This window comes from Orcinus orca, chromosome 1 (assembly GCF_937001465.1).
Source record: "Orcinus orca chromosome 1, mOrcOrc1.1, whole genome shotgun sequence".
Taxonomy (NCBI): domain Eukaryota; kingdom Metazoa; phylum Chordata; class Mammalia; order Artiodactyla; family Delphinidae; genus Orcinus; species Orcinus orca.
This window is the reverse complement of record NC_064559.1, coordinates 28,790,283-28,805,063: the sequence shown is the minus strand read 5'-3', so window position 1 is coordinate 28,805,063 and position 14,781 is coordinate 28,790,283. Positions and strand designations below refer to the sequence as shown.

General features: G+C 38.7%; 1 protein-coding gene across 19 annotated transcripts in view; it reads right to left on the bottom strand.

Annotated features, from left to right (window-relative positions):
* The window catches only part of NEK7 (NIMA related kinase 7), a 295,992-nt gene that overhangs the window by 56,417 nt on the left and 224,794 nt on the right, over positions 1-14,781 (bottom strand). For all 19 annotated transcript variants that reach the window (XR_004480042.2, XR_004480041.2, XM_049703809.1 and 16 more), the window contains 2 exons: positions 13,599-13,661; positions 11,733-11,843 (listed from right to left, as the gene is read on the bottom strand). Coding sequence is in view for 17 of the 19 variants with exons in the window: in XM_049703809.1 (XP_049559766.1) it covers positions 11,733-11,843; positions 13,599-13,661 (174 nt within the window). In the remaining 2 variants the exon portion in view is untranslated. The remainder of the gene's footprint in view (positions 1-11,732; positions 11,844-13,598; positions 13,662-14,781) is intronic.

Here is a 14,781-nt window from a genome sequence, read left to right as displayed (position 1 = left end):
CAAAGATAGATGGTGCTGCTGGGGAGATTTTACTGCTTCAAGGATCCAAAGGTCAAGAGTGTAAAAGACATTTCTAAGTGATTTTATTTCCAGTACAGCCTCTAAATTTGGATAAGAACAGATAAGAATATGTCTGCAAATTCAAAAAAAACAACCACACCAAGAAGGCGAACAAGATTTACACGTTATAATATTTGAAGATAATAATTATCTCCAAAACACTTCATGTTTTAGCTAACTTATCAAAGTTTGTGGTAAGCAGAATTCTCAGACATACCTCACCCCTCAAAATCCTCAAGTCCTGGTGCACCATCCCCTCCCCTTGAGTATGAGCTGGGTGGTGAATGTGATGAACTATCACCCCCATATTAGGTTATCTTATGTGACAGAAAGGATTCTGCAGACATAATTAAGGCTCTAAATCAGCTACTTTTGAGATAATCACCAGGATGATTATCCTGGGTGAACCTGACCTAATCGGGTAAACCCTTCAAAGAAGTCAGAGAGATTCAAAGCCAGAGAGACTCTCCTGCTGGCCTTAAGGGAGCAAACTGCCACAGCAGAGAGGGCCATGTGGCCTCGAAGACGGCTCCCAGTTGATAGCCAGGAAGAAAGCAGGGACTTCCATCATACAGCCGCAAGGAACTGTATTCTCCCAACAATCAGTGAACAAGGAAAAAAGCTCTAAACCTCAGATGAGATCACAGGCCCAGCTGGCACCTTGATTTCAGTTTCTAAGACCTTGAGCAAAGAACCCACAAACCAGTATGTGAACTCACTGACCCCCCCACAAATTGTGAGATAATAAATTTGTGTTTCTTTAAGCTAAGTTTGTGATAATTAGCAATTAAAAACTAATACAAAGTGCATTTATAAACACAGTAAAAAAAAATCAGTATAAAAGATTAACATTATGTCTGTATAAAGGAAGAGTCTTAAAGCTCCTACAAAATTTAAAAGAAATACCACACAGGTGGTAACAATGTAGAAAATACACAGTTGACAATCCAAAAACACAGCCTATATCTAAATATATTACAAATAAGAAGAGGTAGCCTAACTCAGGAACAAGACATGGGAGCCACTCTTGCCACCCTTATTCAACACAGCCCTGAAAGAACCTGCCAGAGCAATCAGGCAAGAAAATAAACAAGTTAAGGGCATTAGAACCGCGTAGGAAGAAGTAAAATTGTCTCTACTTGAAGATGACATGATTTTATAAGTAAAAAATCCTAAAGACTCCACCAAAAAACCATTAGTTCTAATCAACGAATTCAGTAAAGTTTCAGGATAAAAATTTAACATATAAAAATCAGTAATGTTTCTATACAGTAATAGTGAATTATCTGAAAAAGAAATAAAGAAAACAATTCCATTTACAGTAGCATCAACAACAATAAGATACTTAGGAATATCTTAACCAAGGAGGTGAACGATCTCAGAAAACTACAAGATATTGATGAAACAAATTGAAGAAGACACAAAAAAATGGAAAGAAATCCCATGTTCATGATCAGAAGAATTAATATTATTAAAATGTCAATCCTACCAAAAGCCGTCTATAGATTCAATGCAATCCCTATTAAGATTCCAATGGCATTTTTCACAGCAGTAGACAATACAATTCTAAAATTTATGCGGAGCCACAGAAGACCCCAAACAGCCAGAGCAATCCTGAGAAAGAAGAAAAAAGCGGGAGGCATCACACTTCCTGATTTCAAACTATATTACAAAGTTACAGTAATCAAAACAGTATGGTACTGGCATAAAAACAGACACATAGATCGATGGAAAAGAATTGAGAGCTGAGAAATAAACCCAAGGATTTACAGTCAACTAATATTTGACAAGGGAGCCAAGAATACTCAATAGGGAGAAGACAGTCTCTTCAATACATGGTACTGGGAAAATTGGACATCCACATATAAAAGAATAAAACTAGACCCTAATCTTTCACCACTCACAAAAATTAACTCGAAATGAATTAAAGACTTAAATGTGAGACCTGAAACCATGAAACTCCTAGAAGAAAACATAGGAAAAAGCTCCCTGACAATGATTTTTTGGATATGACACCTAGAACATAAGCAACAAAATGAAAAATAAACAAGTATGATGACATCAAACTAAAGAGCTTCTGCACAGCAAAAGAAACAATCAAAAAGTGAAAAGGCAACCTACAGAATGGGAAAAAATATTTGCAAACGATATATCTGATGAGGGGCTAATATCCAAAATATATAAAGAACTCACACAACTCCATAGCAAAAAACCCCCCAAATAATCCAATTAACAAACAGGCAAAAGACCTGAGTAGACATTTTTCCAAAGAAGATATATGAATGGCCAACAGGTACATGAAAAGATGCTCAACATCACTAGTCATTATGGAAATGCAAATCAAAACCACAATAAGATACCACTTCATGCCTGTTAGAACGGCCATCAAAAAAAGACAAGAGACAACAAATACTGGCCAGGATGTGGAGAAAGGGGAACCCTTGTACACTGTTGATGGGATTGTAAACTGGTGTAGCTGCCGTGGAGGAGCCTCAAAAAAGTAAAACTAAAAATAAAAAACTAAAAATAAAACCATGTGATCCAGCAATTCCACTTCTGGAAATATATCCAGAGGAAATGAAAACAAACATGATATCTGCAGCCCCATGTTTCTGCAGCATTATTTGCAGTAGCCAAGACATGGTAACAATCTAAGTGTGCATCAATCAGTACATGGATAAAGAAGTTGTGGTACATATACAATGGAGTATTATTCAGCCATAAAAAATGAGGATATCCTGCCATTTGCAAAAACATGGATGGACCTTGAGGGCATTGTGCTAAGTGAAAGATAAATATTGCACGATGTCGCTTACATATGGAATCTAAATAAAAAACACACAAACACACACACAGTCTCATAGAAAAAAGAGATCAGATTTGTGGTTGCCAGAAGTGCAGGGGAGGGGGGAGGGGGAACTGGAGGAAGATGATCAAAAGGTACAAACTTCCAGCTATAAGATAAGTAAGTACTAGTGATGCAATGTGCAGCATGATGGCTACAGTCAACACTGCTGTCTGATATACAGGGAAGTTGTTAAGAGAATAAATCCTAAGCGTTCCCATCACAAGAATAAAACCATTTTTCCCCTTTTTTTTTGCATTTTCTTTTTATTGTACCTATACGAGCTAATGGATGCTAACTAAACTTACTGTGATATTCATTTCACAATATATTACATGTAAGTCAAACCATGATGCTGTACACCTTAAACTTATACAGTGATGTATCTCAATTATATCTCAATAAAACTGGAGGGGAAAAAAAAGATAGCCTTAACTAATTATTTGAAATTGTGCCAAACTCTTGGCACAAAACAGAGTTCAATTTAAATTATTTGTATTTCATATTTCACAAAAAAGAAATCTGTAAGAATAATATTTACTTCCTTCTTAGCCAGTGTGGTGTGGTATGACAATTTTTTGGCGGATAACAAACTTCTGAGTTTCCCTTCATGAGACTTTTTATGTTGGGTTATATCTTGTTTTACTGATATTTTAGTAAAGTACAGCTTTAAAAAACATAATGTTAAATATATGCACTTATATTTTCTTCTATCTGTCTCAAACTGACTTTCTAATAGGCAATTATATAGGAACTTATAAATAGTTCAAAAAATAAACTATATTTTGGCAAAATTGGCTATGAAAATTTTAAATATATTTTAGCAATATTTCTACTGACAAAGTGTAATAAACAAAGCTCTAGTTTATATATTTCTGAGATTAGTCTCTTATCTCCTCTATACTAAGTCTCCATCACCAAATATGTTTCTTAGCAATAGAAAAGTGACATAAATAGTATTAATAAGGCATACTACAAAATGGAACATGTATTGGGTCCAATTTAGGATACAATAAAGAAAATGTATAGCATATATATGTCACAACTTGATAAACTATAATCCAACTGTTACTTTTTGTAAGAGTCTTTTCCTTTAAAATTCTGATTACTGATGATAAAGAAATATATGATGAAAAATTCTGGATTTCCTTTTATCTTAAAACTCATCTGGGAAGTATTTCATCTGACCACAGCCTCAGGTATTCCTCTGTCACTAATTAGAGAAATACTGAATATTTCCACTATAAATTGCTTAATTATATTTGTCAGCCTGCTCTAAACCAATTAATTATTTACTTGTAAAAATCTTTGATGCAGTGCTATCCAGAGGTTCATTTCTAGAATACAGACCAGGAGATATATTTCCTCTTCTACCCCAATTAAGCTGAAGAGTTGAGACAGTGAAATATATTGTTGTGATGAACAATGATTTACAATATTACTCACCATAAAGAAATGAATCACATTTCTTACAATTCAAGTATCTACTGCTGTCCTTTATAAAGCACTAAGTCACTGTCATGTTCCTTCATAAAGAAGTTCCTATGATTTTTTCCATAATGTGGTCCCTTTTATAAAGACTGGCTTATAACACAAATCAAAGTGGTTAGAAAGCAGTTTTAGAATTTCTTAGGGCCAAAAAACCCCCTTCCTGTATCAGAACACTGTCTCCTCTCATGCCACATACCACTCGATATCTTAGCAACTCCTCGTGGGACCGGAGTATGAAACAGTAGGAAACATGTGCCTGTCATACCACCACCCATGTTTACTGATGGACCCCTGGAACAGAGGAGTGGAACAGAGGTGAGACAATCAACTGTTATACATACACTGTCCACACATTTATTGAGTTTCTACTATCAGCCAGGTACTCCCTGGAAAATGAAGGCAGGCTGTGAGACACAGTCCCTCTACTCAGCAGGGCTTTAGGTCAAATGGGAAATCCAGACATCAGGAAAATAATCCCACCAATAAATGCATGAATGTCTTACGAAGCACTGAGAGAAGAGTATGCCAGGAGTATTAAGAGCATAAAGCCGTCTACAGGTCAAAGAAAACCATCCCTGAGAAAGTGATGTCTGAGCAGAGCCGAAGGACAGACAGACATAAGCCCAGCCAGCCTGGAGGGCACAGCACCTGGGGCAGCGGGAGCTGATGCTCGACTGCCCTGAAGAAGAACTGAGAGGCCGCTGCTGGGGCCTGGGAGGGGAGGCGGGGCAGATTCTACAGCAAGGGTTTGCTGAGCACCTACTGTGTGCAGGGCTCTGTCCTCAGCACGAGGAGTGCGTGAGGACACGACACAGAGGAGGGTTCCTCTCTCCGAGAGCCTATGTTCTGGATCACACGTGGTTCTGTACGTCTCGTCAAACATCTTTACCTTTACCTCAATGGGAAACTCTAGGAAGGTTTGAAAGCAGAGGTTTTTCTTTCTTTGTTTTTCTCTCCCTCCTCACTTCTCTTAAAGACTGATGGAGAAATAGAATAGATTTGAGGGGTGGATCCTGGATGCTGGGAGATTAGTTAAAAAGCTCTCATGTTCCAGGTGAGAGGTGACAGTCCTTCACTCAGCAGGGAGAGAAACGGAAACGGAGCTGGGTGGAGAAATCTGAGAGACACTGAGAAGGAAAGTAAACAGAACTCGGTGACAGACTGAGAAGGGGAGGTAAGAGAGAAAGAATGTCCGAGAAGACTGCTGGGGTCCAGCGTGCGCCCTGGACAGCCGGGGGCAGCCTCCATGAGGGAAACCACGGGTCCCCGTGTAGACGTGGGGAATCGCATGTTCTCAGGATTCAGACAGAACTCCACGCTACAGACAAGAAACTGGATCAACACGAGCCTAGAGAGTAACTGATCCACTGGCACAAACAAGATCAACTGGGAAGGGAGGGAAAAGCAAAAAGCAAAAAAAAGCCAGGACTGAAACTTTTAAAACTCCGTCATTAAAGACTAGGAAGAAGAGAATGACTCAGTCAAGAAGAATCAGAGTCTCCAGAGAGGCAGGAAGAAAACCAAGGCACTTTGGGACTCAACAAGCCATAGAGGGAGTCTTTTAAGAAGGAGGGTAGGAAAAGCAGAGGCAAAGGCGGCTGAGGATCAAGCAGAACGAGGACCGGACCCGGGCACTGGATTGAATGACACGGGTCACTCGAGAGCCATGCCCTGTGGTGTGTTTGAAGCCAGGTCAGGAGTGAGTGTCTGACTGTGGAGACAAACAGAACTCGGGCAGTGGGAAGGGAAAGCCAGGCAGAGGCGGGGGTGGCAGGACTGAACTCAGCAGGGCCTCCCTTCATCGTCTCGTTTAGAGCAGCAACACCCTCCTCTGAACCGGATTTCCTTTTTCTCCACTGTACTGACTGACGTCTGACATACTGCATTTCCACTCGCCTATCATTCTGTCTTGCCCACTAGACATACGGTTCTCGGATGAATCAATGAATGCATGAAGGCGGGACGTGTGTGAATGCACGTGTGTGCGTGTGAACGTTTAAGATAACAGTGACCTGAGCATGTTCAAGTGGCGTTAGAAGGACCCAGCAGATGCCTCCAGGATGGGGAGTAGATAACTAAGGTTTCTGAGAATCGGGGTAGAGAAAGAACAAAGAATCCAGGTGGCAACACACACAACCCCTTCTGTCCAACAAGGAATACGGAGACAGGAGAGAAGGAAGAGAGAAGAGTGAAGGGCCAGGCTGCTCCAGCAGGTTCGGCCACGGGAAGGTGATGGCATCCTGACTGATGACGTCCGTTCACAGGAGGAAGATGACGTCCCCTTCCTCCTGTGAAAGAGGAGGCAGGCTGCCATCTGTGAAGTGTGGTGAGAGGAGAGGGGAGAAGGGGTGACCGGAGTATTTAAACAGAATAAAGAACATTCCAGTACCTATCGAGTAGACAGCACACATTCAGATAGGCACATGTAATTATAATACTTAAGTATGTGCACACATCTGTACATATGCCTACAAAAATAAAATACCTATATATTATTTAGCCCTCATAGTAAGACTATAAGGCAGGTATTATTAACCCAATTTCATACCTAAGGAAACTGCAGCTCAATCATTAAGATTAAGTCGTTAAATCAAGGCCATAGCATCACTGCTTAGAGTCCTCTATCACCCTCAGAAGCTCCCAGTCTGTCTAGATTTGGCTGTCTTGTTACAAACTACCATTCTAATCTATCCTACTCCTTTACAAAACTTATTACAACTCCAGTTACACAGTTTTCTATGAGTGTCAGTTAAATGCCTCTCTCCTAGACAAGTTCCAAGAAGCCATAAACCAGGCGTACAGCACACAGTGTCCAGTAAATAAACAAATTAAAGAGTGTTATTTTCTTTAAGGCTACAAACTGGTATAACTATTTGAGAGAACAATTTGGCAGTATCTGTGATGCATATACCCTATTGGTCAGCAATATTATTTATAGAAATCTGTGTAACTGTCTATTAAGTACAGTGTGTATGGTACTGTTGTATTGAAATACACAAGGTTTTGTACTGGAGCTTTCTCTGTAAGAATTAAACGATGGAAACAGTCCAACTGTCTATAATAAAGCAATAATTAAATACACTGTGATGCGTCTGAGAAAGAATACATAATCAGTATATATTTTTGTATGTGTGTGTATGTGTGTAAAGATACAAAATAAAGTTGGAAAGGTTTTATGCACGTAAAAGTCAGTGGTTTATCTGGGAGATGGAAATGCAGGGAGGAAAGTTAAGGCTTTCACCATTTGAGAAAAGTAATTAGAGATAATTTATATTTAAAAAAATAAGAAACACTACGCTTACTAACTCAAATGGAGAGAAAAGCCACAACTATGTGTTCTATTGAAATGCATCAATCCATAATCAGAGTAATTCTGTTTGATGAAGGACCAGGAGAGATCTCACAGGTCAGATCCTCCCAAGTTATTAAATTATTCCCTCCCAGTACAATTAGGTATTTGGTCAGGTCTAAAATATCATACTGCAAAAGGCATACATGACTATAATCAGGATATGAAGACATTCTACTTATGTGAATCTGCTTAGTCAAAATTTCTATTCTGAACACTAGTCAAACTTTCTGTTATGGTCATTATGCTGAGATTACTGTAAGATCTACAGACTTGATAGTATTACTTTCAACCTTTAGAAGTGCAGCTCCAAGAGGATCTGGAAAACCAGACCCAAGAATGTCTTCTATCTTGACTAGGCAAACTGATGGCGGCTCTAACAAAGGACAGGATCATTAAAGGCTTACACAGTAAAGCCTACGGGTGAGGATGGAGGAATGATAGCACTAATCCTGTCAAGAAGAACCACTCCAGTATTCTACCAAAGTATACACTATGTTGCTCTAAAAGCTTATAACTTACTAGGAATCAGTTGATATATTTTATTTTTATAAAAAGTTCCCTAAATAGTCTTTTACGTGATAGATACTTTCAAATTTTAATCAGTAGCCCCTGACTAAGGGTATAGCTATCCATTCTATAATGGTAAGTTACTACTCGTTACCAGAGTTCTGTTCTTCTGAATCTATCTTACTAGATCCACAGGGTCAGCTGATTAAAAATTTCCTTGATAATGTCAAGTGATGGCAAGTCTGTTTGAATATGGAGCTGAGTTCACCACCACAATAAATATAAGATCACACTGACAAATTCTTCCTTCCTCACGGGCCGAAGAAATCTGAATCTGCTGAAGATGGAGATAACAGGGCTTCTGTAAGGCACTCTGGTTTTGAGTTAGTTTTCTCAAATGTGAAAGGATAGGCGTACTCTTCCAAGGTAAATGTCATAGGCCCAGGCATGCCTTGGCATTAGGCCAGGAACAGCAACCTTTATGTGTAAAGTAGGAGCAGCAAAGGAAGAAAACCAGATTGAACAAGAGCAAAAACTCTAAAAGGCAATCAAGCCCCTAAATCATCAAGCTCTCAATCTAGGGCAAGACTCTGTAACTGAAATTGTCTGTTTCTTTCGTCTGCTTCAGCAGGCATTTGCCCAGTAGGGGTTTGCCCTCTTTCCTTTGCACTATAAGTAATTAAATAACTCTTGTACCTAAAGGTTCAAGCAAAGAATGTTATCTTAGTTGTCTCTCTTGTAAGGATTATTTACATGAGCTTTTATGAGTCTCATCTTGATAGACAGCTGTTTTGTAAGATTTTCCATTTGTGTTTTTGCATTTCTTTTTAAAATGAAGACTACATTTTTTTTATTGTTAATTAATTTGCAGACACTGCAAATTAATTGGTGGTTAGCTATCTGTGGTAGCGGTGGGAAGTCCCTACAACAGCAAGTCAGGTAACTGATGGGAAGTGTGTCATCCTACCACAGGACTTTAAACAGAGTCAGCTTGATAGCATTCTGTGATAGCAGGAATGTTATCCTCCTTTTATGTAGCGTTTTTATAATTTAGAAAGCAATCTCAAAACTGTCTCTATCTTACAAATGAGGAAACTGACCCTAAGAGAAGTTAAGTAATGAGAGTTTAAGTGGCTGACACTGAACTCACACTGGAGAGCAGGGTTCTCAGCTACTGCTAGTAAACCCACAAACACGTTGACCAGAACATCTGCAAAGGGCTTGGAACGGAATGCAAATTGTGTATGCATCAGCATTTTCCGGGGGAGAAGGTCAAGAGTTTTCATCTGATTTTTCAAAGGAGTTTTGTGATACAAAAATTCTTAAGGGCCACTAAAGAAAAACACATGGGTTTTTACATCAGACAAACCTAACTTCAAATACAGTTCTTCTATTTATTAGTAATGATACTTATCTTCTCTAAGTGTCAAAATTACCTCTAAGAATTCTTCTGACGAGGAAACAAGATAATGCATACAAAGCACCTAACCCTGTTTTTAAAAACCCCTTACAAGAACTCCATGTAGCAGAGATTACTGGTTGTGCTCAGGTATCTGTTAAGAGACTGAATATACAAATAGACAACGGCCAGACCACATACAAAAACAGAACTCTGAACCACAGTCCCCAGCAACCTGACCAGGAAACCAACCTTCCATCTTTAACAAGCAGCCCGGGAAGCCAGCCTACTCCATCAGACTTGGAGGAGGTCAGACTGCTCTCTCTAGTGACAATCCGGTAAGCTGAACAGTAACTTCTGTAACAGCCCCAAATGGCCAGGACTTAATAACTGACAGCTTCCCCAATTTTCATCCTTGCTTCCAACTTAGGACCAACCAGAGAAAGCCAAATACACACAGCCTCGCCAGTCACCTAAGATGCCCGACTTGGAGTGAGCTCACCAACAGCTTCTGTGTGTCAGTGGCCTCCCATCAGGTCACACCCGAAGCCTCCTCTTTTATCCACTATAAAGAGTCCCTCCTCCTCTACCTGCCCGAGAATCTCTGCCAACACGCTGGTGACAGGACAGTGGTTGACTCCGTTGCTGGAACAGGCTCAGAATGAACAGCTCTCGCTTCTTCTCGTTTCGTTGGTCTTTGCTGATTTCCACACTGTTCAATTCAGCTTCCAGAGTAAGAGTTTAGCTCACACATGGACAGCCAAATGAAGACTACACATGCTAGCCTCCCCTGCATCTACACACATTCATGAGATGAAATTCTGGCCAATGGGATGAAACGGAAAACAGTGTGTGGCAGCATCCAGTGATGTGCCTTAGATACAGCCAGCCAGTACCCTTCTCCCTTCATGCCTACGACTTGATCAGCTGTAAACAGGCTTGGTCTCTGAGAAGTTGAGATCAGAACTGCCATATTAGCCCCAGAATTTTATGCAACAGAGAAATATACATAATAACACTAATAATACAGCAACAGCTTCCATTTACATAGCCTTCCTATACGTGGGACACTCTTCTAAGTTCTTAGTAAATATCAATTACTTAATCATTTAAAACGACCCTATGAAGTAGGTTCTATTATTATTTTGTTTTGGAAAAAATATGGCACACAGAAGTTAAGTAAGTCCCTGGTGGTCCAGTGGTAAAGAATCTGCACTGCAGTGCAGGGGACATGGGTTTGATCTCTGGTCAGGGAACTAAGATCCCACATGTCACGGGGCAACTAAGCCCGCGTGCCACAACTACTGAGCTCACGTGCGTCAACTAGAGCCCGCATGCCGCAAACTATAGAGCCCATGCGCCCTGCAGCCTGTGCGCCACAACTAGAGAGAGGAAACCTGCACAGCACAACTAGGGAGAAGCCCGCACACCACAACGAAGAGCCCAGGTGCCGAAATGAAAGATCCCGCATGCCACAACTAAGACCCAATGCAGCCAAAAAAATAAATTAAAAAAAAAAGAAGTTAAGTTAAGCCCAAGTATAAGCAGTTTTTAGCCTACTGTTATTTGGCAGTTTCTATAACTCATAGCTGAACTTAAACCCAATTAATATGCCCTTAGAAAAGAAATAACTTTTAAGTGGTCAAATCAGGGTTTGATGTGCAACTTTGAATCTAAGGCCCACTTTCTTCTCTGAGCATCCCTCCCAGGAGCAGGGACAGCCAGGTCAGGCTGCTCTACAATTTCCCACTGGTCCCTCTGTTTGATGTCCAGAGATGCAGGATTGAGGGTGCTCTGGCTGGAGAAATCAAGCTGCAAAACTATAACTTCAGCTTACAGAAGATGAGCCCTTGGTCTATTTCCAGGTTGGTCTCGGAGTGTTCACATATCCAGTGTGACTTCACCAGGTGTCTAGCTTCATAATCATAATCATCACTACTGCCTACCCCTTATTACAGGGCTACCGTATGTTAAGCACCACGTTGAGGTCTTTAAAGTAGCTAACACGCCTATATTTTTAACCTACAACTCAATTAGAAAAAATAAATCTTCAGTTTAAAAAAAAAAACAAACCTTACCTTTATCATTCTGGATAGATCACCAGCATCTGCTAATTCCAAAACTATGTTTAGTTCATTATCTTCAATGAATGATGCATAATATTTAATTACATTAGGATGGTTGAGTTGCTGGGGAAAAAAAAAAACCAGGCATCAAATAGTTTTCTTACTGTAAATTCCCAAGAGTCACAGTTTCGTAACTTAAGAATAAAGTTAGTTACTGCATTTCATTTTTAAGTTACAGAAATCTTAACATGACTATATTTTTCTTTAATCTAGTGAATTTTGAAATAAGTATTATACTTATTGAAAGTAAAACTAGACATCATTTTTATTTTAATATTTTTATTAGAAATAATAGAGTAAATTATACACTTAAAATTTTTTAAAGTATTGCTATGATGAACAAATATATAAATACATACATATAAACGAATGACTAAATTAAATCACCAATTGTTAAAAATTATATCCTTCAAAATGATAAATGTCATTTAAGGCCACTCAATGTTAAGTAAAGTATTCCTTTTCACTACTATTTTGAAGTTAAGGGTGATCCTAGTATAACTCCAGCCAGTGGTAAAAATCTGGCATCTACTATATTGTATCTAAATATCACTTTTACATCAAATAATAAAAATATTCTGAACTTATCTACGGGGTTGATTATTAAATTACCTTAAAAAATTTTCACCTTGTAGAAATATATTCATAAGTCTATACACATTTACAGTCTTTTTGTACAATCTTTTCATTCAATCTTTAAGCAAGGTAACATAAGAAAAATCATTCCTCAGAGAAACTTATTCAAGAATGATCCCAAAGAGTATACACAGGATTTTCTTCTCTTCTTTCTACTTAAAGGTTTTCCTCCCACATTTTCTATGATGATATATTATTTCTCTAACAAACGTTTATTAAAGCAGTCACTTCATGTCCCAGGAAATAACTACAACAAATAGAACAGTGGAAAGCATGGTTCAATCTGATCTTACTCTTATCTTTTTGAATAGATCTGATTCACTTCAGGCACAAACAAAACTGGATGGCATAAAAATCATCCAACTTTTATCCAAAAGTTAAAAATATAACATAAACCACTGAATTCCTCAAAAGAAATCTCACTATAATAAATGCAGTGTGACGGTAACTGAAATGTCAGTCCTATTCTTTGAGTGGATAAGAAACTGAAAAGCTAATTCTGACATACTCCTTACACCACCCTTTCTACATCTGCAAAAAGCATGGAAATATTATTTTTAAAACATGAGCCATTTGGATCAGTCTACATTCTCAATATACCATACCCTGAGATAATGCTAATATGCATTTACATTACTTAACATTTAGAATATGTCTAACTGGGATCATCGAGAAAAAATTTCTTCAATGTTTTATGTCTATTTTATTTATCTTCTAGTTTGAAATGGGGGAAAAAAGCTAATCCTACCAGGGCTTCCCTGGTGGCGCAGTGGTTGAGAGTCCACCTGCCAATGCAGGGGACGCGGGTTCGTGCCCCGGTCCGGGAGGATCCCACATGCCGCGGAGCGGCTGGGCCCGTGAGCCATGGCCACTAAGGCTGCGCGTCCGGAGCCTGTGCTCCGCAACGGGAGAGGCCACAACAGTGAGAGGCCCGCGTACCGCGAAAAAAAAAAAAAAAAAGCTAATCCTACCAAATGTTCCAATTAAATTATTGTACGGTAAATCCAAAAGGTAACTGGATTCTTCAATATATTGATTTCAAACTTATATGTTACTTGAAATCGGTGCAGCATAAGCTGTATCTCAAAAATCTTTTTGTTTTTAAGTGTGATATTTAATAAATCACTTTTATCAACCTACTCAGTTATGTTCAAAACAGTCAACAGTTCGTTTGTTATTTACCTTAAGGAGATCTATTTCTTTGATACAATCAGCACGTGCTTTGGCGTCCATTAAATCAAATATCTAAAAATAAAATCCAGAATTACTTAATAAAATAGTAATCTATGGTTCAAGTTACCATGTAAGTCCACTGTAATACTTTGCACATAATTACACACACACTAAGAAGTATTCTTTCCAATTAGCTTTTAGGAGCTGTGGAGATCTACAGGTATTTTATCCCATGTGACTAGAAGTTACATTTTCCCTCCAGAGGCAGTCAGTATTAAAAATGGGAAAAGAGAAGAGCTAGATATTTCAAGTCTCAAGTTCAAATCGAACAGCACGGAAGTTGTGAGATTGTGATATATTAATATAATAATAGTTATAATACTGAACAATATGTGCTAAATATACTGCATGAACCACCTCGTTTAATTCTCATTTAATCCACATGAGGACAATAATGTTAGTATTCCCACTTTACACATGAAGGAAAGTAGGTTTAGAAAGCTTAAGAAATTGACAGGAGTTCACATAGGTAATTAATGGAGCAGCCAGAATTCATTCTCCAAGTTATCCTACTATAACCCAAGCTCTGAACCATTAATCTATATGATCAAATCAGGTCTAAAAGGTCTAATGCATGCATTCTTGACAGGGCTGATACCCTTGTCAATTTTCCAAGGAGGTGAAAATTGGTTCTTCAGAGAGAGGGTGACAAAGTCTTACTCTCTTTAAGCACAGATATACATATGATACCTAAACAGACACACTGTATCTACGGAATTAAAATTTCATGGTGGGGGGCATAATTGGGGAAAAATGTCTAAAAGGTGAGGGGCGAAAATAAAGAAAAGGTTGAGAAACGTTGATCTAATGTAAAAAACATAAAAATAAATAATACAATCAAAGGGCTCTTTAGTATGTCTCTGAAGACAAAGAAATCGCTCAATGTTCCAAGCATATGGAAAATTAACAATAAATAAATATCTTAATAAGTCAATACTCCAAGCATAAATGAGGATAACACGTTCATTTTCTTGCTTTTCCATTATCCACAAAACTGTGTTGAATGCCAACTTATCGTTATGTTTTATTATAGCTACAAATAAGGGAACCAGCCTGCAGTCCTCAGGAGGCACACTGTCAGGGGCAGACTGCAGCCCCGAGCACAGAACGTGACACTCAACCGGCAAGTGCT